Below are 24,286 nucleotides of genomic sequence, written 5' to 3'. Positions count from 1 at the left end.
TCTTTAGCCTCCGGTCCTTATTTTTTTCCTATGATTTTTCTACCTCTCTTTTTCTCTACCTTCCATTCCTCTCCCTTCCACACCTTGCTCTTTCTTCCATTTTGAGTACGGCTGGTTGCCACGGAAACCTCTTCCCCCATCCCCGCTCGCCCACTCCCAGCTGCTCCTGCTGCAGTATCTAAGATTCACTGTAGTTGCCTGGCAACAAGTCACACAGTGTTTCCTAGCAACAGGACCACCGGAGGGGTCTGCCAATCCTGAACCTCTGTGCATCTCCAACCCCCGCATCCCCCCTTCTCTTTCAGCATCACTCTCATTCTATCATATCTTTCCTTCCTCTAATACTCACCGTCTCTCTGCTTCCCACATGCTTTATCTTTTAAATGACTCTCGGTATAGTATCCTCATATATCTTTTGCTTTCTACGTCACATTCATCTGTGTCTCATTTTCCTGCTCGGCCTCTTTTCTGTTCCTCCTGTACCCATGACCCCAACTGTGTCATAATTTGCGAGCACTAAACCACACCTTCACTGGCTCAGTAACACAACATTAGCCTGCTAATAATCACAACACCCAATTTTAAATGGACAACTAGACTGGTTTTCATAAGTCTATTTACAGTTTATAGTTCATCCTTCTGCTTCAGACCTCTCTGCAGCCCACTAATAAAGAATCAATGGTTTTCTCTTTCTCTTCACCTCCTTTCTCTTTCTATCTCAAGTCGAGTGTGCCTCTCTCGATCTATCACACTTGTTCTATCCATTTCTTCCCACTGTCTGCTGTCATTCCAGTCCGGCTCTGCTCTATCAGCCTGTCAATATCTCCACCACCCAGGAGACCTGCCACTCTGCCTTCATTCCTCTAATGGCACATTAGATTGATCGTCCTCTGTCTATCTGGCTGATCTTTGAGGAGAAGCATATCTACGTAATGCAAATTCAATAACAGGCCTCTTGCATCACAATATTTAGATACTTTGGTACTGAACTTTAGTAGAGTAGATGAAAGATGCCATCCGAGGCTCTTACTCAAAATAAACACATTTGGTTCATTGTGTCAACTAATGATTGTGTTGCCTAATTATGTGTTAGAATGAGGCATTTGAGGGACATGGCACTAAATTACAAATGAAATCCTGTCAGAGGAGAACTGGCCTTGATACATCATAAATGGAACGTATTATACCCTTTTTAGTCTTGATTTTGTTTTCAGTCTACTAGAATAGGTTTTCATGCTTGAATGTTAAGAAAAAATGTTGGAGTAAAACCCAATAAGTTCAGAATACTCAAAATTATTGTAGACACTGATTACCTCAACAAATTAAATAAAGCAACTCAATTTTTTAAAGTAAACAATAATTATGAGTAACAGTTAAGTCAAACTAAAAAAAAGTCCACTGTACTTAAAACTATTGTTTACCAAACATAATGTTTCTTATTTTTCAATTTTTATTTTGATGCAGTTGTTGTAAAACCCAATAAGTTAAGAATACTCAAAACTTTTAAGTAAACAACTCAAAGATTATTTTAGTAGAACTTAAAAAATATATATTTTACACTACACAAATTCAGTAATTACAATTTAATTGAAACATTGAATAAACTAACATCTAATCTTTAAGGTTAAGTGTTAGTTAGCAACAGCACACCAGCATGCGCCAATGTAACCATCAAAGAGACTATCACTATTTACTTGCATGAACTGTTAATCAGCATGCAGTATTTATAGCCTTGAAGTTTTCAACCCATTCTCGACCTAACCACAGGTACTACTCCTCACCACGATGGTAACCCTACAAAACCTCAATATAACAGAAACACATTTAATAAAATAATAAAATAACAGAACATTAAACAATAACACATCTACCCCTGTATTAATCTTGTGCAAAAACACACAAAATAACACTCAATTTCAACATTTATTCTCCCTTACAGAGACGCAAAACATACTGGGAACTTGAAATCTGCTGCAACTCAATTTAGTGTTGAATGGATTCTTCTGATAACGTCGGTTACGTCGGTAAAATCGGCAATGACGAGACATGGATGACGTCACATTATATCGCTCAGTAAATTTAAAAATAATAATATAAGTATAAGGGTTTACTCAAAAATGTTGAGCTACACAAAAATAAAGCTAAACTCCTCGCTCAGAAAATGGTATTGTTTTAAGTTGCATCAATGATTTAACTGACTTTAATTGCAGCATACTCAATCTTTATAAGTCAGTAGTACTGTTCGGGTTTACGGTGTACTAGAATAGGTTTTTATGCTTGTTTTTCACATATTTTACATTATTGCAGCACCTCTCTTCCCAGTCTGTCAGTAATGCTCAATTAAGTTCCTGTCTCTATGATGCCCCTCCTTCTGAAAAGCACAATGTGCTCTGATTGGTAAGCAGTATAACAGTATAAACAGTATACTGTATATATACAGTATATATAAAGAGAATGACACACCACTGGGCCACAGCAAGTAATTGTCTGTATTGCTAGTTGCAGGAAGTCTGAAAAAAAATTAATGGCAAAGCTCAAGCTAGACTTGCAGACTTGTTCCCTGTCATTTTAAATGGGAATAGTACTGCAATACAGAGTGACAATGGAAAGAACACTCTGTACATGGATTGGAGATCTTTCAGGGCATTCAAGACCGTAAAAGAGCAGAGAAAGAGAAAGAGCTGACATTTTTGGATGAATGAGTCTAACCTGCTTTAAACAAGATGTTTTAAACATGCATGAATCCATGTCAGTTAGAATCAGCTTCAATTTGGGTCAAAAGTTTTGGTCGGCCTTGATTTCTTTCTAAGATTCATTACAAGAAATCCAGAATTGCCATATGCATTAGGCATTTTAATTTGAACAGATGTAATAGGTTGATAGACATGATCATTTTGCTAGAGAGAAAATTACCAGATTAGCAAGAGCATGAAGTTTTGCGAGAAGATGATGGAGTCGTCGGTTTCGGATGATTAAGATTTAATTACATTCAGTTAGCAATGCGAATGTCTTTAAGATGTGACCTCACCTGCTGCACTGGAGACCGTGGGCCAGTTCTGGACCAGCATGCCTTGTGCTCCCTGCATCACAGCTGAAGCCTCCTCCATATGAACAGAGCTAAAAACAAAACCAGTTGGCATGTTATTAGTCTTGAAATATCAAACATCCGGTAACTCTTGCTAAAAAAAAAAAAATATATATATATATATATATATATATATATTTAAATAAATATATGCACAATAAAGTGCGGCTTCGCTTTTGGGTTGTGAAAGTAAATAAGATGTGCAATGGGGACAGATGTGTTAGCTTGTATCTGAGCTTTGGTCTGAAGGTGCGTGTGATGGTGAAAGTACATGTGACAGTATGTGCTAGACTATCTGTGATCTAATGTGTCTGTGCGTGAGGTGATGTGTGTGTGGTGTGTGAGTTGTCATGGTGGTGTCATGATGCTTTAACTCCTTCAGATATGTTGACTGGAAAGCACATTGACAGAGTGTCTAAATATACACATGATACACAGATGCAGTTGGGGCTGGTAACATTTTTTTGCATTTGTTTGATCAGTAAAAACAGTAATAACCACAATAATAGTGTGAAATATTATTACCATTTAAAAGAACTGTTATCTATTTTAATATATTTTAAAATGTAATTTATTTCTGTGATGGCAAAGCTCCATAATCCAGTCCTCAGTGTCACATGATCCTTCAGAAATCATTCTAATATGCTGATATGCTGCACAAGAAACATTTCCTATTATTATCAATAATGAAAACAGTTGTGTTAATATTTTTGTTGAAACATACATTTTACTGGATTCTTTGATGTATAGAAATTTCAAAAGAACAGTATTTATTTGAAATAAAAATCTTTTGTAACATTATAAATTTACTGTAGTGTAAATATACAATATTTTGATTTACTGCTCTGGCATACTTTTCATTTGTTTTTAACAAGTTTATGTTTATGCTTACAACAAGTGATAAAATCTGCCAAAAGTCAAAATACATTTGTATTAAAGAAACATTGGTCTTAATATATTATGATAAAGTGTTGTTGCAAATAAATTTATCTTGTTTCAATAAACTGGAAAATTGGACAAATATAAATGTTACGAACATGATTTTTTGCAGTGTAGGAATGATGAAGAAATACTGGAGAAATGTAGAAAGAAAGATTATATTAAAGGAAAAGCGCTCATCAGAGAAAAAAAATGTGGATTATATAGAGAATTTATTACATTTTCAACATCTCTCTCCTCACACAAGGGCCCATTTCATAATCTGATTTTCCCTAATATATTGTTGGTTTTCTTTACCATCTTTATCTTCCCTCTATTCCTCTCTCCATTTCTCTTTCTCGGTCTGTCAGCAGGCCATGCATAACATAAGCCTGGGAACTTGTGGTAGACAGCCGAAGATGTACTATGTACTTAAAATTTCAACAAATACAGTGATGCACCCTAGAGCTGCGAGTATGCATTACATTAAAGGGACTTTTCATTACCTATATACACACTTCAGCGATGGCCTTTGGCTTTTAGCACGGCTCTGTGTGTTTATCACCATGGAAACCACGATCAGACATACATCACCCACATAAAGAGCAGATCTGTGAATAGTGCCACAGCACTCCTATACATCCATTATGAATGTACAGACATGAGGAGCAGAAAGGAAGTGGGTATAGCAGGGCATCTGCAATGCAGCACAGGGTGTGCCCAGCCACTACAGCTCCCATAACTCTGATCCAGTGTGTATGTTAGCATGATGGATCTTTCTAATTCCCTTAAAGCTGAAATGCACCCTGTGCCTTTTGGCAGAGAGCATCAGTAACTTTCTAGCCTAAGGAGAGGCTTGTCGATTGAGGGGTGTGGATTTAAAGCCACTGGAGAGGAGGTCTGGATACTGGAGCTGTTCTAAATAAGTCTAAATGAAGAGAATGACATGACAGAGAGCTGAACAATTCAGGAATTAGCCATCGCAATTTCTGGCTCATTGAGGGTCAAAGAGAAGTTATGAATAAATAATGTGAATCTACAATATAATAATAAGGTGACATAATGAATGTACAGGAGCCTTTAAACAGCCTCTCCTGAGATTAAGCTACAAATAATGGTTGAAATAGTGCATGTAATTAAGCATATGCAATATATATTACTGTTAAAAATTTGGGGTTGGTAAGATTTTTGTTTTGTTTTGTTTTGTTTCTTATGCTCATCAAGACTGCATTTATTTGATCCAAATACAGTAAAAACAGTAACATTGTGAAATACTATTACAATTTTAAAATAAGTTTCCTAATTTAATATATTTAATTTATTCCTGTGATGGCAAAGCTGAATTTTCAGCATCATTATGCCAGTCTTCAGTGTCACATGATCCTTCAGAAATCATTATAAAATGCCGATTTGCTGCTCAAGAAACATTTATTATTATTATTATTATTATTATCATCAATGTTGAAAATATTGTGGAATTATTGTGATTTGTTTCAGGATTATTTGATGAATAGAAAGTTCAAAAGAACAGCAGTCTTATGAAATTTTTAATTTTTGAATTCTAATTTTTGTAACAATGTAATTTAATGCATCCTTACTGAATAAAAGTATTAATTTATTTTAAAAAGTGCATGCTTATGTCTCCTATTTTTACATTTACATTATATCTTTACTTTCATCTAATGCTTACTGTCTCTTTAAAAACACTAATAATTTAATATGTACTGTAATCTTTAGCAAATCTCAGAATGAATATTCCCTTTTCATTCTGAACATTATAATGTTGTGATACCTAAATTCACTAAATTAACATTTACAATGATTGTTGTAATGATCTTAGTGTTTTATTTATAATTTTTTTAGACAAAACAGTATGAATTTTAATATTATCTGTTATCGAACATAACATGTTAATTGGCTTATCTGCCCGAATTTTAATGTTGGTGCATGTCTAAACGTAATTTATTAGCATTTAGTGTTGTACTATATTTATATGGTGCTCAAAGAGGCTCACACAGTGTCTACACTGGATGCGACCATCATTGCATCACGCCGCAACAGCTAGAAATTGTCCACACTGGACGCGTCAAAGCACCCATTGCAAATCCATTTGTCTTTTGTATCCGAAGTAGCGTGAGCACTTGAAGTACTGTATGTCAGAAATAAAACAGGGCAATGGTTTAACGTCGGGAATTTGTTGTGTCGCGCTGTGCAGCGCCACATCCAGTGTAGACAGCATCACTGATTATAATGGCTTCTATTTGCTTTTGTCGCATCGCATCGCACCGCTCGCTTCTGGTGTAGACACGGTGTCAGTGAAATTCCATCTAATTTGTCCCCTGTGTGTAATGTCCCCTGTGCCCCTTTTTGCAACAGCCTTCAGTCACAGACAAGCACATAAAACACACACAGACTAAACCATCTCTAGAGATGAGCCCACAGGGTAGCACAACATTATCACATAAAACAGACAGCCCTTCACCCTTTGGAAACTGTATGTGTGTGGTGATAGAGGAGGGGGCCTTGTTGTCTCCAGATGTAAGTGTGTGTGCGGGTATGTGTGAAGAGTTAGAGAGAGAATAAATATTTAGCATTTTAGAGATAACTCATTTTGTCAGTATTTGTGCATTGAAATACTCCCCCTGAGATTTGAAGTTCCTGTTTATCGGGTGTGGGTAAGCTTACACAATCAGCTCATCTGCTAGCTTGTCCTTTATGCTTGGTTGTGAAGGACTGTGCATCTGCTGTGGAGAATGCTGATGACCTACATACTCAAGATCAGACCGCAGAGCCACTATGCCAGGGAAAGGCCCTTAGCAAACGCTTCAAAGCTTGTGTTTGTGCGTGATGAAGGCAGACAGAGCACAGTTGGTCCACCGAGGAAGAGGCAAGGGGTCAGGAAGAAGTCAGAGAGCTCCTGGTAGTCATGATTCTGGTGTTTTGATGGCTCTTTATAGCCATCTGCAGACAGCAGCACTGACAATCTTTTTATGTTTTACTAATTTGCTCCCTGTCCTGTGTAATTTTTTATGCACCTTTATCAACAGCAAATTTAAACAGACACAAACTACACTGCCCGGCCAAAAAAAAAAGTTGCTGTTTGGATTTTATTAGGCAAATACTTAAGAATCTATGAATGGATCATTATTACAGTGATTATTATGTTTCTAGCATGTTATATGTTTCGCAACAGTTCTTTTAACCCTTAAAGAGTGTGTAGCTTTTCATTTTTTAAACATCCATGTAGGAAGACACATCATGGCCATATTCCAGAATGACAATGTCAAGATTCACCAGGGTTAAAATTGTGAAAGAATGGTTCAGAGAGCATGAAGAATCATTTTCACACATAAATTGGCACCTCTGAGCCCAGACCTTAATTTCATTGAAAGTCTTCAAATAATATTTTAAAATAACATTTTAAGACTCTAAATTTTATGTCTTAAAATAACATAAAATAACATTTATTTCCATCTAGAGGTGCATAATTTTTTTGGTCAAGATCTTGTATTGACAATGCAAGAGGTAAGCACTCTGTAAAGTCTCCTCCAACACATCCCAATGACTTACACTTACACATTAAAATCCAAACAGCGACTTTTTTTTTTTTTTTTGGCCAGGCAGTGTATTATGCCTATTAGTTTGTGGAATAAAATCTAAGGTTATGTTTACATGACAACAATGCACTAAAAACGGATTTTTTTTTTCCTTCGCATTTTTGAAAAGTTTTGCAACGTGTCAAAATGATCCCCATTCACACAGATCCGCGAAAATGACTAAAAACGCTGTATTATGCTGCCAGGCCAGTAGATGGCGATGTCACTTTGTAAAGCAACGCTACACACCTAAACATGTAATACGAATGTGCATTATGTCACCATTTTCACAAATTCACATTTTTTGTAGTTTACACTGAGATGATAATAGTATTGTTTTTAAAAGCTTGCACTTTGAAACATTTTCAAAAGTTTGAGTTTTCAGGCCCCCAAAACGTTGTGTAAATGAACAACCAAAACACTTTTTTTTTTTTTTTTTTTTTTTAGTTGAAAACAGTGTCATATAAATGGCCCCTAATATACAGTATTTCTGAATTGCATCGCTTCCTAAATTAACTTTGTAAACAAGAAATACATAGGGGAATATATTTTGGTAAGAGTAAGGTTAAATAAGGTTATTACAATGAGGTTAAATTGGTTGTGCATTAGTTTTAATGAACTGACATTGCATATTTATTAAGCTTGGTTAATGTTTCTGTCTACATTTTAGAAATGTTGCCTTGGCAAATAACTTAAGTTTAAGTTCAAGTACTAAATTAGTAAAACTGAAATGACAAAAGAATAACAAAATTGCTAAAATGTTGTTATGCTTTTGCCATTTTATTAAATTTTTTATAATATTTCTTTTTAGCTTTATTTTAAACTAAAATAAAAATTAAAACTGAAAATATAAAAATAAAAGCTTATTTTAAATGATGAATAAATACTTTAATATTATATAAATAATACTAAAACAGCACTGGTATCTGTTCCCATTAGTTCTTACAAATGAACATTAATCAATTAACAATAGTATATTTATAAATTCAAAAATAAAACATTAACCCAAATTATTAAATGCTGTAAAAATTGTTTGCATTTTAGTTCATAGTACCCAAAGCATTAACTAATGTTACAATTTTTTTGCTGTATTATCATTATTTTTCAGAATGTGTGAAATAACGATTCTCGAGGTTTAATGAAAAACTCAACACATGTTTTGTATAATATGTATAATATTTTGAGGATGCTTTTTAGCTTCTGCTCTCCCTTCAATTAGATTAAGTTCAAACAAGATGGTTTCCTGCATAATGACATTGAGGGTCGGGATTTGATTATTGTGGGTCACGAAATGAGGAAATTAGAGTTGGACATGATTCACAGTGCTTTTACACTTCTACTCAGCTACCAAACCAAGGTCTGCTATAATCTTTTCTCATGAATTAAGAAAATAATTTGAAGGTTTAAAGAGTGGGTATGTACTTGCTCAGGCATTAGAATAAAACTTAACATTTAATTCATATTTAGCTGCAGAGAATGAGGTGCGTTCCATATCAGTTCAGAGAGGACTGTAACTCTTTCAGGACATTATTAACAGCAAAAGTGCTTACCTCTGCACTCCTGCCCTCAGTGACGCAGAGTAACGCCAGTCAGCATTTGGCCCTTTGGGCTGGAGAAGGAGAGATAGATGAAGAGAGATAGGGGGAAAGAAGGGGTGGAAGGACAGAAAAGGGTTAGATACATTCTCATCAATAAATCATGGTGCTCTGTGTGTGTTTCTGTCTTGCATTTTAATATGAGTCACAGCTAAAGGAGACCAGGACTACAGAGACGAGTATTGGCACTATGCCATGGCCCATGACTCACTTGTATAAACTTGTGTGTGTGTGTGTGTGTGTGTGTGTGGAGAGAGTGCTTCATAATAAATCATATGAAGGACACTTGCCATTCACCTACTAACCATTACCACACATTTTTAAATAACCCCACACCTTCTGCTCAAGACCCTATTTTTTTTTTCTTTTCCCAACATCCATCCCATTCCCAATGGTAAGGGAATGATATCATCCTGGGATACCAGCTGACCTCATGTAATATGATACTAGAGCATTTTCTGCCCTCAACCAGAGCAACTCAATCTGAGCACTGGTTACAAGATGACCATTTCCCTTGTAACCAAATACAAAGCCTCAAACACAAGATGGTCATCTGTTTCTCCAGCAATCCACAGTGAATGAATTAATTGGTCTTACACAGAGGGAGAGCACAAGCACGTAGTTGCCACTTATATTTGCCCTAGTAAAATAATGGAAAAAAAAAAAACTGGGTTGGAGAATATGCGATGGGATGAGGCTTTAGAGAATGGCCCAGATAATTTGAGTAAATAACATTCTTTAATCAGGTGAATTCAGGGGGGAGAGAGTGCGTGCAAAGAGACTCTGCCTCGCTCTCACAATATAATTTGCAGGGCTTGAGAATCAAAGGCTGGAGGTTAATTTCATTGCCTGCTCTCTTATCTTGGACAGACGGCCTCTGCTCCTAAATCCTCTGCAGTGTCGAATGTGCTGCAGTGTCTGTGCTGCCTCTCACCAACACATCTGAGAGGATCTGATGCTGTCAAGAGCATCTAACTCTAGTTATTCTTGTACTGCAGACATTTTTAGACTATTTTTTGTCTTTTTTTAAACCATCTGCAACATCCCCTCTCCCATGAGCCAGAGATCAAGGCCACACAGCCTTTGGATCATGTCCTGGCTAATTAAAACACATTTCATGAATCCATGGCTGACAGAGTGAACATGAATTCACGCCAATTACACTGACAAAAACACATCAATTGAATATCTATGAGAGCAAATGCATTACACAGGCACTTCTGCATAAACTGTGAGGGATTTTATGTTTGGTTTGCTAAATTGTCTATGTGACATGAGTTTTTTCTCTCCAAATTCCCTTATTTACTTCAGTGTAATTTAGTGTGCTCAAAAAATGTTGAAATTCAAACACAATCTTGGAGTAAAGACACAGTGACATGACCTGGGTGGCAATGGGAGGAAGAAAATAATCCTGAAAATGTGATGACATCCTCGGACGTGGGAGCAAATGCCTGAATCATCATAAATGCAGTGTGCTACTCTAGAAAGTCTTGATGTTTGACACTAATGCAGGGTGAAGCAAAGCACTGTAAAGCTGCACTAGATAACCACAAGTACAACAGGAGATGACAAGGTCAAAAGCTTCTGACACATGGGCACAGAGCTTTATTGCAGCTCCTGTTCGGACTAAATTGCTTTTTACACTAAAACATATTAGACATACTGGATAGCAGAGTTGGGGTATACTGAGCTAAAGTTTAGCTCAACTTTGGTTTTCAATATTCAATAAAAAAATATGATGACTGTTTTGGGTCTTACATAAATTGTAAACATTAAAAATGTAGCAAAAAATAAATAAATACATTTATGTACATAAAAATGTACACAAGTGCAAAAAAACATTTTATATACTTTATTTTATATATATATGATGAAAGTCAAAGGATTTTGCTACATTTTATGTTTACAATTTATCTAAGACCCAAAACAGTCATCCTATTTTTACCCTGAATTTCTTGTAGCTACGGTTGCTTTATTTATTTATTTATTGGTTGGTTGGTTGGAAATTTTATTACTGTAAATTTGACAGGCTATTTTTACCTTTTTTTTTTTTTTTTTTTTTTTTACAGATATATACTTTCTGATGAGACACACCTGTAGTGCTGCATCTGGCATACTAAGCCTGCGAACAAATCCGCTCCCTCCTGTAAAAAAGCGCTCGGAGCCCCAGGTGCCACTGATGGGTCGGCCTGTGTTGTAGAACATGAAGGTGTCACTGCCTGACGTAGCAGTCAGACAGGTCTTGTAGCAATAGGTTTTGGTCAGAGAGCCATTACCCCGGACCTCAATATAATGAGGCTCAACCTTGAGGTCTCGTCGAAGCACCACGTTATTATTGGGTTGAGAGCCGCCGCCACCACCACCACCACCTCCACCACCCCCTCCTGAGCCACCTTCTGCTTGGGCCTTCTGAGACACGCAGCAGGGCGAACAGGATCCGGGCTGGGTGCAGTAGGCATGGCAGCGCACAATGGCCAGCACAACAACCGTCACCAAAAACACAAAGGTGGTGGCGCTCAAAGCCACGATGAGGTACAGTGTCACTTTGGAAAACAAGAGAGCGCTGTGAGGGCGGATGATACGTTTGGGGTCAGGCATGACTTTGGGTGGCACCTCCATGACAGCGACATTAATCGTAGCGGTGGATGACAGAGGTGGTTCGCCATGGTCCCTTACTAGTACGGTTAGACTAAAAGAGGTGGAGTTGTCTTCAAGGACGCGCCGCGTTGTACGAATTTCTCCCGTGTGTTCGTGCACTTTAAATAGATCCAGATCGCTGGCCTGGTCCAGCAGATAGACGACCCATGCGTTCTGTCCTGCATCTGCATCATAGGCCACCACTTTTGTGATCAATGTACCTGGCTCTGCGTTTTTTAGCACCGTCTCTGTTGAGCGTGTGCCATTGGCTGGGGGATTCACAATTTCAGGCGGGTGGTCGTTTTGATCCATGATGTAGATGTAGACGGTAGCTACACGACTGAGTGGTGGGATACCCCCATCCTGAGCTTTAACCTGGAAGTGAAACTCCCGTAATGACTCATAGTCAAAGGAGCGGAGAGCGTAGGCAACACCAGTGTCCGCTTTAACCGACACGTAGGAGGTGACCAGGATCCCATGATTGTTGTCGTTTAGGACCGTGTAGGTGATGCGAGCGTTTTCATTGACATCTGAGTCCTGAGCCTTGATGGTGCAGAGCGAGGCTCCAGGTGCATTATTCTCCATGACATACACAGTGTAGGAGGTCTGGTCAAAGCGTGGAGGGTTGTCGTTCACATCAGCGACATCCACCTGAATGGTCTTCTGAGAAGAAAGAGGAGGGTTGCCGCCATCGGTAGCGCTGAGGGTGACATTATAGGCTGCTGTGTTCTCACGGTCAAGAAAGGCTGAGGTTACCAAGGTATAGTAATTTCTAAATGACTTGATTTTGAAAGGAAGACCAGGTTGAATTTCAAGGGAGACCTGTTTGTTAGGGCCAGAGTCCCGGTCCGTCACGCTGATCAGGGCCACCACGGTGTCTGCACGGGCATCTTCACGCACTGGACTGGACAAAGATGAGAGCACTATCTCTGGAACATTGTCATTGACATCTACAACCTCCACCACCACTTTGCAGTGGGCTGCCACTGGAGCTGGGCCTTTGTCCATGGCCTGGATGTACATTTCATACGAATTGGTGTCCTCGTAGTCCACATTGCTCTTGACTCTGATTTCTCCAGTGTTGGTGTCCATGCTGAACATCTGCCTGACCCTGTCTGGGGTGTAACTGCTGAATGAATAAAGCACCTCCCCGTTTGTTCCTTCATCTTGGTCTGTGGCATTCAGTTTGATAACCAATGTGTCTTTTGGCGAATTTTCAAGCAATTTGACTTTATATACGGAGCTGTCAAAAACGGGATTGTTGTCATTCGAATCTAAGACGCGAACATTAATTTTTGCGGTACCTGTTCGTGCTGGTGTGCCACCGTCGGTCGCTGTCAGGATTAACTGATGGTAAGGAGCGAGCTCGCGATCCAAGGGCTTTTTGAGAACGAGCTCGATGTGCTTAGTATTCAAAGAAGGCTTGTTGGAATCGAGAGCAAAATGCTCGTTTGGGCTGAGCCGGTACAATCGAACCGAATTGGTTCCAATGTCCGGATCTTGCGCGTGTTCGATCGGAAAACGAGAGCCCGGCAAAGCCGATTCTGTGATCTCCAATTGATACTCGTCTCTGGGGAACTGAGGCGTATTGTCATTCACGTCTGTTATCTCCACCTCGACATTATGGTCTTCAGATGGGTTTTCAAGAAGAACCTCTAGATTCAAAACACACGCGGTGCTCGTGTCACACAATGTCTCTCTGTCAATTCTCTCGTTTACCAATATTTTTCCATTCTTATGGTCCACGTACCTTCTGCCGCTGTCAGAGGTTACCTTAATTTTTCGGGTGGAGAGCTTTCGAATATCCAAACCCAAATCCTGTGCAATATCACCTACAATCGTTCCACTCTCCGATTCCTCTGGCACGGAATATCGTATTTGTCCGAGAGCAAGGCCACAAAATAATAAAAATAGCAAAAAAGAAAGAGGCACTTTTTTGTCTAGGCAATCACATATCCCTGCAACAGCCATCGCAAGATCATAGGATCCGCAGACGGATTAAAAACAGCACCCCGCCTTGTCAGTTTGCAATATCTTGCCTCCCACTTCAGCATTAAAGGTTTTTCATTTATGTGCACAATGGCCTAATTGTCAATACCATTCTAGAAGCGCACGGATACTTCTCGGATGCGTCCATGTTTCCTTTGTCCGCGCTTATCCTTTTTTTTTTCTCTGCGCGCCGCTGACGGGTGTGTTTCCTTGCCACTGGTGCTGCATATTTCGCCGTGCGCGCACTCTCTCTCTCTCTTTCTCCCTCCGCTTCAAGCCACCCCTCCCATTCTACTCCTTTTCCTCCTCTTCCTCATGGCTCAGTTTGATGGTGTTGGTGCTGCACACCGGGGGAGGGGCTGCCTACTCAAATATAATGCATTCTGATATTCGAGACCTTGCAAGAAAATATAACAGCTTGATGGAAGCCGCCACAAAGCAAAATACATGCATTGGGCATTGCCATCAAATTAGCCTACCAGGTTTCTGGTAATTTGTAGAAAAAAAGCTTTATGTACTAGGAAAGCATTAATATCGTTTCCTTAACAGTACGTTCATGATTTTAATGGAGTCAGGGATGAGAAAAACACTCAAAATGAAAAAAGTTCATAGTGGTTTTCTGTAAGAGACTGGATTCTGCTGTGTGTTATCTATGGCCGCGATACTTTCCCTACACTGTAATACAAAATAAATAAAGAAAAAAAGAAAGAAAAAAAAAAAGTGTAAGTGTTCAAAATGTAAAGTAGCAGCTACTAAAGTAAAAAGCTCAAACTATCAGTTACTGAGAGGTGGTAATCAATTTTATTAGCATTTTTACAATATTTTACAGTATAAGTAAATTTTATATTATAAATTTACCCTATTTTTACCGTGTGAATTATCCTGTTGCTGTCAAGTAAATCGCCTGACAATCTCGAGCAGTGTCATGGCAGGCTGCGACTTCTCAAACATGATTATCGTTGTCAGCGCGCCCAAATAACTGCAAACCAAATCATTATTAGGCTACTAAGCGGTTCAATTGTTTCACAAAAATGTTTCTTATGTTTTGAAAAAATACAAAATACCTTTATTCTTTATTGGTCACTGAAAGATAAATCTTATCAGCCTGACTTTTCTTTCTCTGTTTCTCCCTGTTTTCTCTCTCCTGGTCTTTAAAGGGTTAGTTCACCCAAAAATGAAAATTATGTCATTTATAACTCACCCTCATGTCGTTCTACACCCCTAAGACCTTCGTTCATATTCGGAACACAAATTAAGATATTTTTTATGAAATACAGTTGCAAGAAAAAGTATGTGAACCACTTGCAGAATCTGTGAAAATGTGCAAAATTTTAACAAAATAAGAGAGATCATACAAAATGCATGTTATTTTTTATTTAGTACTGTCCTGAGTAAGATATTTTACATAAAAGATGTTTACATATAATCCATAAGACAAAAAAAAATAGCTGTATTTATTAAAATGACCCAGTTCAAAAGTTTGTGAACCATTGATTCTTAATACTGTGTGTGGTTACCTGGATGATCTACGACTGTTTTTTTGTTGTGTGATGGTATTCTTGAGTCCCTTGTTTGTTCTGAGCAGTTAAACTGAGCTCTGTTCTTCAGAAAAAATCTCCAGGTCCCAAAAATTCTTCAGTTTTCCACCATCTTTTGCATATTTGAACCCTTTACAACAGTGACTGAATGATTTTGAGATCCATCTTTTCACATGGAGGACAACTGAGGGACTCAAACACAACTATTAAAAAAGGTTCAAACATTCACTGATTCTTCAGAAGATCGGGGGGTGAAAACTTTTGAACAGGATGAAGAGGTCCAAATTTTTCTTATTTCGCTTGAATATCATTTTTTTTTTTTTTTCATTTAGTACTGCCCTTCGGAAGCAACAGAAAATACTTGCATGTTTCCCGGAAGACAAATTAAATACAATTTACCTTGATCTTCAAATTCCAAATGTTTTCACCCCCCGTCTATTAATGCATCATGTTTTTTTTTTTTCTGGAGCATCAGTGAATGTTTGAACCTTTTTTAAAAGTTGTGTTTGAGTCCCTCAGTTGTCCTCAGTGTGAAAAGACAGATCGCAAAATCATTCAGTCACTGCTGTAAAGGGTTCAAATATGCAAAAAAATGCTGGAAAACTGAAGAATCTGCAGGACCTGGAGATTTTTTCTGAAGAACAGAGCTCAGTTTACCTGCTCAGGACAAACAAGAGACTCATGAAGAACCATCACAAAACAAAAACACAGTCGTAGATCATCCAGGTAACCACACACAGTATTAAGAATCAATGGTTCACATACTTATGAATGGGGTTATTTTAATAAATTCAGCTATTTTTTTTGTCTTGTGGATTATATGTAAACATCTTTTATGCAAAATATCTTACTCAGGACAGTACTAAATAAAAAAAATAACATGCATTTTGTATTATCTCCCTTATTTTGTTAAAATTATTAACATTTTCACAGATTCTGCAAGTGGTTCACATACTTTTTCTTGCAACTGTACAATGGCTCTCTATTCCCAGCAAGTTAAATTGCACTTTCAGTGCCCAGAAAGGAACTAAAAACATATTTAAAACAGTTCATGTGAGTACAGTGGTTCTACCTTAATATTATAAAGCGACGAGAATACGTTTTGTGTGCCAAAAAAATAAATGAATCATGTTTCGAATCAGCCGTTCGGAGCGCCAAAGTCACGTGATTTCAGCAGTTTGGCAGTTTGACACATGATTCGAAACAAAAGATTTGAAGCAGTGTTTTGAAATCGCCCATCACTAGATATTGTTGAAAAGTTTTTTTTTTGGTGGTTTTTTTTTGGTGCACAAAAAGTATTCTCGTCGCTTTATAATATTAAGGTAGAACCACTGTACTCACATGAACAGTTTTAAACATGTTTTTAGTTCGTTTCTGGGCACTGAAAGTGTAAATTAACTTGCTGGGAATAGAGGCCTCACTGAGCCATCGGATTTCATCAAAAATATCTTAATTTGTGTTTCGAAGATGAACGAAGGTCTTACAGGGGTAGAACGACAACATTATTTTCATTTTTGGGTGAACTAACCCTTTAAGGCTGCAAGGGTGAGAGGGGAGAAGAGCTGTTCTTGTTTCATCACACATCTGTTGTAATGTGCGCTCTATGTTTGTGTGTGTTTGTGTGTTCTTGGAAAGCAGCCTAGAAAGGGTCTCTGTTTCTTTGTCTAGGAGAAAGGGCCCTAAAGGATGCTCCAGGATGAATGGTGCCTTCAGCCGGAAACTGACCATATACAGACTAATTATTCTATGTCTCACATTCTATAATGATGTAATGCATTCTCATTCGACAGTTGTTACAGTTGCTACACCACCCCCTGAAACATGTAGGCTATAAAAGCCAAGTACAGAAGTAAAAGTTGAGAAGGTTTTGTGAACGGATTGGCTTCATGTTCATGACTCTTTTCCCATGTCATTCAATGAGTGAAAAAGACAAACTGAGAATGAGGCACAGGAAAAATAAACAGAGATTAAACTAATCTTACAGTCACACAACTTCCATATCCATCATAAAAAGCTATAATTATCATTGCCCCAGAATGCGCTTTTCTCTATCCGCCTCCCTCTCCCCGTCTGTGGCTTTGACTTCAGACAGACCAGGTCATTCGGGCGTGCGCGCCTGGGGCGTGAACTCTGTGCATCCGTCAAAATGCGCCACAGTGAGGGAGCGTGTCACTCTGAAACCGATGACATAAACTAAGCCAGGGCAGACTGTCGGCATAAACCCGTCGCATTAGGGTCGCCTCATGCCATCACCATATAAAGCAATAGAAAACAATTTTCATTCAGATGAGAATTTCTTTTATTTTGAAATCTGGCAGAGCAAATATTATCAAATATCAGATTGTAAAAGTTTTGTGCAATATATTTAAAGAATAAAGTTCATATGTCAAAGTTCACTACAATTTTAACTGTAACCATTTTTTTTTTTCCCCAGTATGGGGTCACTGGAACACAGAACAGCAGGTGGTAATCACATGTCTTTATTTGTTCTATGTCAGTATTAGATGAAACAGAAGAGTATATATGTGAAACAGTAGGCAGTGTTTATACATTGTTTTCATAATGTGATTGTTTTGACCTTTTTGGAAAGCACTGTGAGTGATACTATATGTTTTGCACCACAAAACGCTCTGTAAGCCACTGGGTCAGATACCCAAATGTCTCCTTTTTTGAGATGACTTTCAGATATCTACAATCCAGATATTGTTTCTGACCCCACCTGCTGTCTCTCCTGAACCCACACACAATGCACATGCAATTTTATCAACATTTAATTGCCAAAAGATTATCCAGACATATTTACATACTGATTACAGCATTTTCATTGTGTAAGTGAAAAAAAAAAGCAGTATATCAAGCAGTTTGCAAGTATCATTGCTTTTACTCCCTCCACCTCCATCTCTTCTTTCCTCCCTGTTCTTCTTTTTCCCCTTTCTCTGTATATTGCTATATCGTGATTGGGTTCAACATAGTTGAAAAAGAGACATTTTGTTAAATTTTGGATAAGGAAAAACAGTTTCATATCAAAAATCAAGTCTTTTAACAATGGAATTGACTGGCTTGGTCCATGTTCTACTAGATCTATTAAAGGGTTAGTTCACCCAAAAATGAAAATTCTGTCATTAATTATTCACCCTCATGTCGTTCCACACCCGTAAAAGGGAGGTATGTGACTCGTCCATAGAAACAATCTAATCACTGCTTTCAAGGTCCAGAAAGGTAGTAAAGACATCGTTAAAATAGTTGACGTGACTGCAGTGAGTCAACCTTAATTTTATGAAGCGACGAGAATACTTTTTGTGCGCAAAAACAAAATAAAAATAATGACTTTATTCAACAATCTCTTCTCTTCCCTGTCATTATCCTTATGTAGTTGCCGCAGTAAGCACAGTGAAGGCTTGTGAGTTTACGTCTGAACGCCAAATCAGTATTGGCCAAAGCTGATCACGTGAGCAGCACAACATGCATTTCATAAAAAATATCTTAATTTGTGTTCTGAAAATGAACAAAGGTCTTACTAGTGTAGAACGACATGAGGGTGAGTAATTAATGACAGAATTTACATTTTTGGGTGAACTAACCCTTTAACTCTATTAGGCCTCTGCTTCAGCAAACCTACCGGAAAGTTAAAGGCACAACCAGGCCTATCATCCTGCATATATGTACTTTCACTGTCAGTGTGCAAAACAAGACTGTCTTGACATTTACAGAAGTGAGTTGTAGCCTTGGGGAACTGAGTGTGTTAAGTTGTGAATGATAGAGAAAAAAGGCTGAGTATAATACTGCCAATTGACATCCCTGAAAACAAGGCTCCTATTGAAGTATAACAGTCAAATTCTCACACATTTCTACACTAAGTAGAGTTTGTGTTGTCTATTTGTGATAATCAAACTAGGGAGCATCAGACTAATTGCACTAGGGAGACTGATTAAGACGTAAATAGCTCTCTTTGGAAAACAGCAGAATGAACACACTTTTTTTACAGAAGTAAAGAGAAATATAGAACAGAATTTTATCCCTATATCCTTAATTGACAACATTTAGCTGGCTATAAATGTATGAAGAAGATTGAGAAAATAAATAGGGTTGAAAGCACAACAAATTGTGTCACCAAAAATAAATAAATAAATGTTTTTAAACCCGTTGTTTATATCTTCTGCTATAATGTGTCAGTAGGAAATGTCAGTTTACATTTCCAGACATTCCTTTTGCCATTAATTGTAATAATCCAGTGAGATTTTTATATGCAAGACATTTTTATCTCCAAGACACTTGAAGAAACAGACCTCCAAAGCTAAGAACTCTGAAAAATTTTAGGCACTAAAAATGCTGTAAAGTGAGGATGCTTTCAAAAATAATGTCATAAATAGATTTTATTTATCAGTTAACTTCTATTAACTAAATCAAATCAATATTTGGTGTGACCACCCTTTGTGTTCAAAACAGCTTTTGTCCAGGTACACTTGCACATGTATTTTTTCAGGTAGCTTCTCGATTTAGTCTGTCTCAGTTTTTTTTTTTTTTTTTTTTTTATATTTCTTCATGTAATCACAGACAGATTTGATGATGGTGAGATCAGATCTCTGTGTGGAGCATCCCAGCTGTTGTCAGACTCCTTGTGCAAACAAAAATCTCACTGGAGTAAAACAATTAATGGCAAAATGAATGTTTTGAAATGTAAACTGATTTCCTGCTGATACACTACAGCAACTTTTTTTTTTTTGGTGAAAATACTAACATGCTTAAGACTTTTGTACAGTACTGTATTTAAAAAGCTGGACTGCTGTCATTTGTTGTCACAAAGACAAGCTGAAAGTTGAAAGATATTAGTACACTGTGTTGAGCTTTGACTTGTGAACTTTGACCTTTGGCTTGGCAGAGACCCATTTTTAAGTGGTACTCCTCCTCCCCTGACCCTTCTTACATAAGTGTGCCATATTTTAAAAGAGATGCACCCATCTGAGAGACACCGCACAGACAGCCTGTACCAACAGTGCCCTCAGCAAGGGCATCCAGAGTCACACCACCCACCACAGTGTGCACTAAAAAAAAATTCTCTCTTCCTCTGTCGTTCATGTTCTCTCCCTCTCTCTTTCCCACTCTCTTTGCATGCATGTCTTCTCCTCTCATTCTTTCTCTCTACTCTGCCAGTTGTGGCCTATATTTGGTGTTGGTGATGTAGGTCATAGAACCGAATGGTAAAATTAGAGTTGTATATTTACATTTTAATGGGGTTTTAATTAGTCTATGTGACTAATTAAAAAGCAACACTGTATACGACATTAAGATTCTTTTTCAGAGAATGTAGAAAACATGTAAATGTAAAAATACAGTAAAAACAGTACTGTTGTGAAATATTTTCACAATTTAAAGTGTTTTTTTTTTTTTTTTTAATGTGAATATACTTATAAATATCATTTATTCCTGCGATGCAAAGCTGTATTTTCAGCATCATTACTTCAGTCTTCAGTGTCACATGATCCTTCAGAAATCATTCTAACATGCTGATTTGATGCTCAAGAAACATTTCTTAATATTATCAATGTTGAAAACAATTGTGCTGCTTAATATTTTTCTGGAAACGGTGATAAAAAATTTTTTAGGATTCTTTGATGAATAGAGAGTTCAAAAGAACAGAATTTACTGGAAATAGAAATCTTTTATTACATTATAAATGTCTTTACTGTCACATTTGATCAATTTAATGCATCATTGCTGATTTTTTCTTTAAAAAGAATTATACTGACCCCAAACTGGTAATGTGTCTTTAATGCAAGTCCATTTTTTTTTTTATCACTGCACCTTTATATTTTTCAGCTTTTATTTTACATTTTAAGAATAAACAGGTCAAAAAAAAGAAAAAAAAAAGAAAAGAAAATGCTTTTATATTTTACATTTTAAGTATAAATAGGTCATAAAACAAGTGAAACAATCTGCCAGTAGAGTGAGACAGAATACGCTTAAGATACAATCTATGGAAACAAGTCTTAGTATTTTATTCGCTGTTTCTCAAGTAAATGAATCTTGAATCTTGTTTTAAGGATTTGTTTTTTATATTTTACTGAAAAACAAGTGAGATAAAAACTTTTTTTTTTTTTTTTTTTTTTTGCAGTGCCACTAGTAAAATTCCTAGATCTTAGTTCCTGAAATTATTTCATGATGCAGAGAGTAGGCTATAATTGAGAAGACAGAGAGAGGGAGAGAAAAAAAAAAATGTAAAAGGGCCGCACATCCTCAAAGAAATGAGAGGCAAAGCATCATGGGAGCAGAAGGCATGTTGTGTGTAACACAAAGTGACAGTAAAAATAGAGAGAGGGTGTCTGAAATGAATGGGGATAGAGGATGCTTGAAAAGGATGGTGTAAGACCCCTACTGGCTGAGATTGGAAATAAACACTTTATAGTAAGGATCCCACACAGCTCTGGAAGCCATCACCAGCACTGCAGCCAACAGAGGGCACTAGCAATCCATCCACAGCCATCTCTCTCTCTCTCTCTTTCTCTATGCATTCTGTTCAGCTTGACTCATTCTGCCACCTGCAGCCCTCTGCAGAGATGACCCACCCATTCTCTCACTGATACACTGCAGGGAATCATCAACTGTTCTTTCTACAGCTAGACCCAGCAACCTGAGAGAGGCAACTGAACAGAATGGATATGCAAACCAGCATAAGCAAATAAATCATGGCATAAACCAATAATATACATTATAGCACTATAAGTGCTCCTAAAATGCTTTGCCGAATTCATTAGCATTTCATTTGTACAATAATGACAAACTAATGGATCACTAGAAAGATACAAATCACACATGATTATAGTTTTTGAACGTTCCGACATTTTTAGTGAAAGCAATTCTGCAGAATCCCTGTTGATAACCTTGTAAACAAGAAATTATGCAGATCCACGTCCTATCAAATTTGAGCTTTGGGGAATTTAGAGAACCTGCGGGACCTGCGGAGACAAATGGGGAATTAGTAAAAACCGAGAGAGGAACATTTGTCATTCATGGCAATCTGTTTGTTGTGCTCTGCACCTCTGTTTCAGGGTAAAAATGCTTCCATCCAGAGGGAAAGAAATCCCAGTGTGACCTTAACAAAAGGCTCAGGTCATTCTGTCTGATAGAAACACAAGCCAGCAGACACACAGTTTATGTCTTGCAGCGCACAGACAACAGGCTTAGCCGTTTACAGTCAGCTCACAATAAATTACACTGAAGCGATGATAGTGTCTGTATTTACCCACAGTCTGTACAATGACTCACAGTCTGTCACAATGCTGAAGCACTGACTCAATTCCATGATTCTGCCAAGCATATATTCTAATAAATAACATACACAAGCACAAATATTCTCATCCACTTTCTTGTGTTAACCTCATAACATTACACTTTGCAAACAGACTTGATGTTTGCCCATAAACCACAAATGCACAGCTGGCTGAAGCAGAAATGTCATAACTGAAACATGATCCTTATGCAAGACAAAGCAGGTGACGTTCATGCACACAGACTGAGGAGAAATAAGAGGTGAGATTCTATTAAACCTTGATTTGCATGTAGATGTATATCGCTAATATATATTATATACAACATTACATATATATATATATATATATATATATATATATATATATATATTAGTGCTGTCAAAATTAATGCATAAACGCATGCAATTAAATTTTCATTTTAACACGTTAAAAATATTTACCGCAATTAGTGCAGCATTATTTTTCTCGTCATCCTTTAGCGTTACATTACATGATCATGCTCTTATTCATGCAAATGCGTTTAAACCATTCATGCGTAACAAGACACAAAAGAGTCTATGAATCTCCTGTCTGCGTGACGCGCCGCTCTCTTTTGTGCTTAAACGGACAAAAACACACAAAATTATGCCAAAATGCCAGTTTTGTCGAGTAACATCGTAAGCACAGTTTTAAATGAGTTAAATAAGGTCTTAAATGGACATAAAGAGTTGTGAGAAAATAGGATGCGGATCCGCGTCATGTGCGGCAGGTCTTAAAGTGACAGCAGCCTAATAAACCTGTTGCAGTCTGCCATTAATGTTAATGAGAGAACAAAAGAAAAAGAAAACCACTCTTTGCTATTATTTTAATAACTTTTGTAGCTTTAATAAAAAATAATAATCTATATTTTAATCTACATTATGCAGTAATTGAGTAAAACTGCTTTGATTTTGGATATTTCCTACCTGTTAGATCAAATATTTAAAATATACTGTCTCTATGTTGTTTTTATATCAATTTGGAGACTAATTGTGAAATTCTTACATTATATATATATATATATATATATATATATATATACTAATAAACTAATTCTCATACATACATACATACATACACTAATAAATATTAATATATATATCATGTCACTAATGTTTGTTATATATTTGCTTGGAGACAACTGTTTTATTTGTGATAATGCACTGACTAATGCACATGCCAAATTGTGCAGATATAATTTGGCCAGGCCATAATCGCTTATTAAAATTACTTTGTATTAATCACTTAATACAAAGTAATTATGAACACATGCAAAAACAAGAGAGAACCAATCTAATTTTAATAAGTGATTATGTTTTAGTAATAAATATGTTTAGTGTTTTGTTTGTCCCTCAAATATTAAAATTTAAAAAATATAAAACATCTTCCTCATATTTTGATGGTTTAATCGAATGATTGCCTTCTGGACATCACTTTTGGCCAATACTATAATAAATATTAAAGACAATAAATTGCAGCCTGAATGTCAAGTTTATAAGAATAATGTCTATCATAATAAATTGAAACATTAGTAACGCAGTCTCAATGTATAATGCCATGGTACCACTAAAAAAAAAAAAAAAAAAAAAAATCCATCTGACAAGTTCATAAAAGGGATCAAGGGGATGGGACATTACAAGAA

The 24,286-nt window shown here is 37.0% G+C and overlaps 1 protein-coding gene across 7 annotated transcripts in view; it reads right to left on the bottom strand.

Moving 5' to 3' along the window:
• LOC127521235 (protocadherin alpha-C2-like) overlaps positions 1–24,286 on the bottom strand; it is a 71,883-nt gene that overhangs the window by 8,323 nt on the left and 39,274 nt on the right. For 5 of the 7 annotated variants that reach the window (XM_051910393.1, XM_051910392.1, XM_051910396.1 and 2 more), the window contains exons 2-3: positions 9,150–9,208; positions 3,029–3,117 (exon numbers count right to left, since the gene is read on the bottom strand). In XM_051910393.1, coding sequence (XP_051766353.1) covers positions 3,029–3,117; positions 9,150–9,208 — 148 coding nt within the window. Of the gene's footprint in view, positions 1–3,028; positions 3,118–9,149; positions 9,209–11,288; positions 15,006–24,286 lie in introns of those variants that run through there. The other 2 variants (XM_051910390.1, XM_051910397.1) reach the window with 2 other exon arrangements.

The sequence above is a fragment of the Ctenopharyngodon idella genome, chromosome 10 (assembly GCF_019924925.1).
Source record: "Ctenopharyngodon idella isolate HZGC_01 chromosome 10, HZGC01, whole genome shotgun sequence".
NCBI lineage: Eukaryota > Metazoa > Chordata > Actinopteri > Cypriniformes > Xenocyprididae > Ctenopharyngodon > Ctenopharyngodon idella.
The sequence above is the reverse complement of the archived record's forward strand: the minus strand, read 5'-3'. Positions and strand labels throughout refer to the sequence as shown.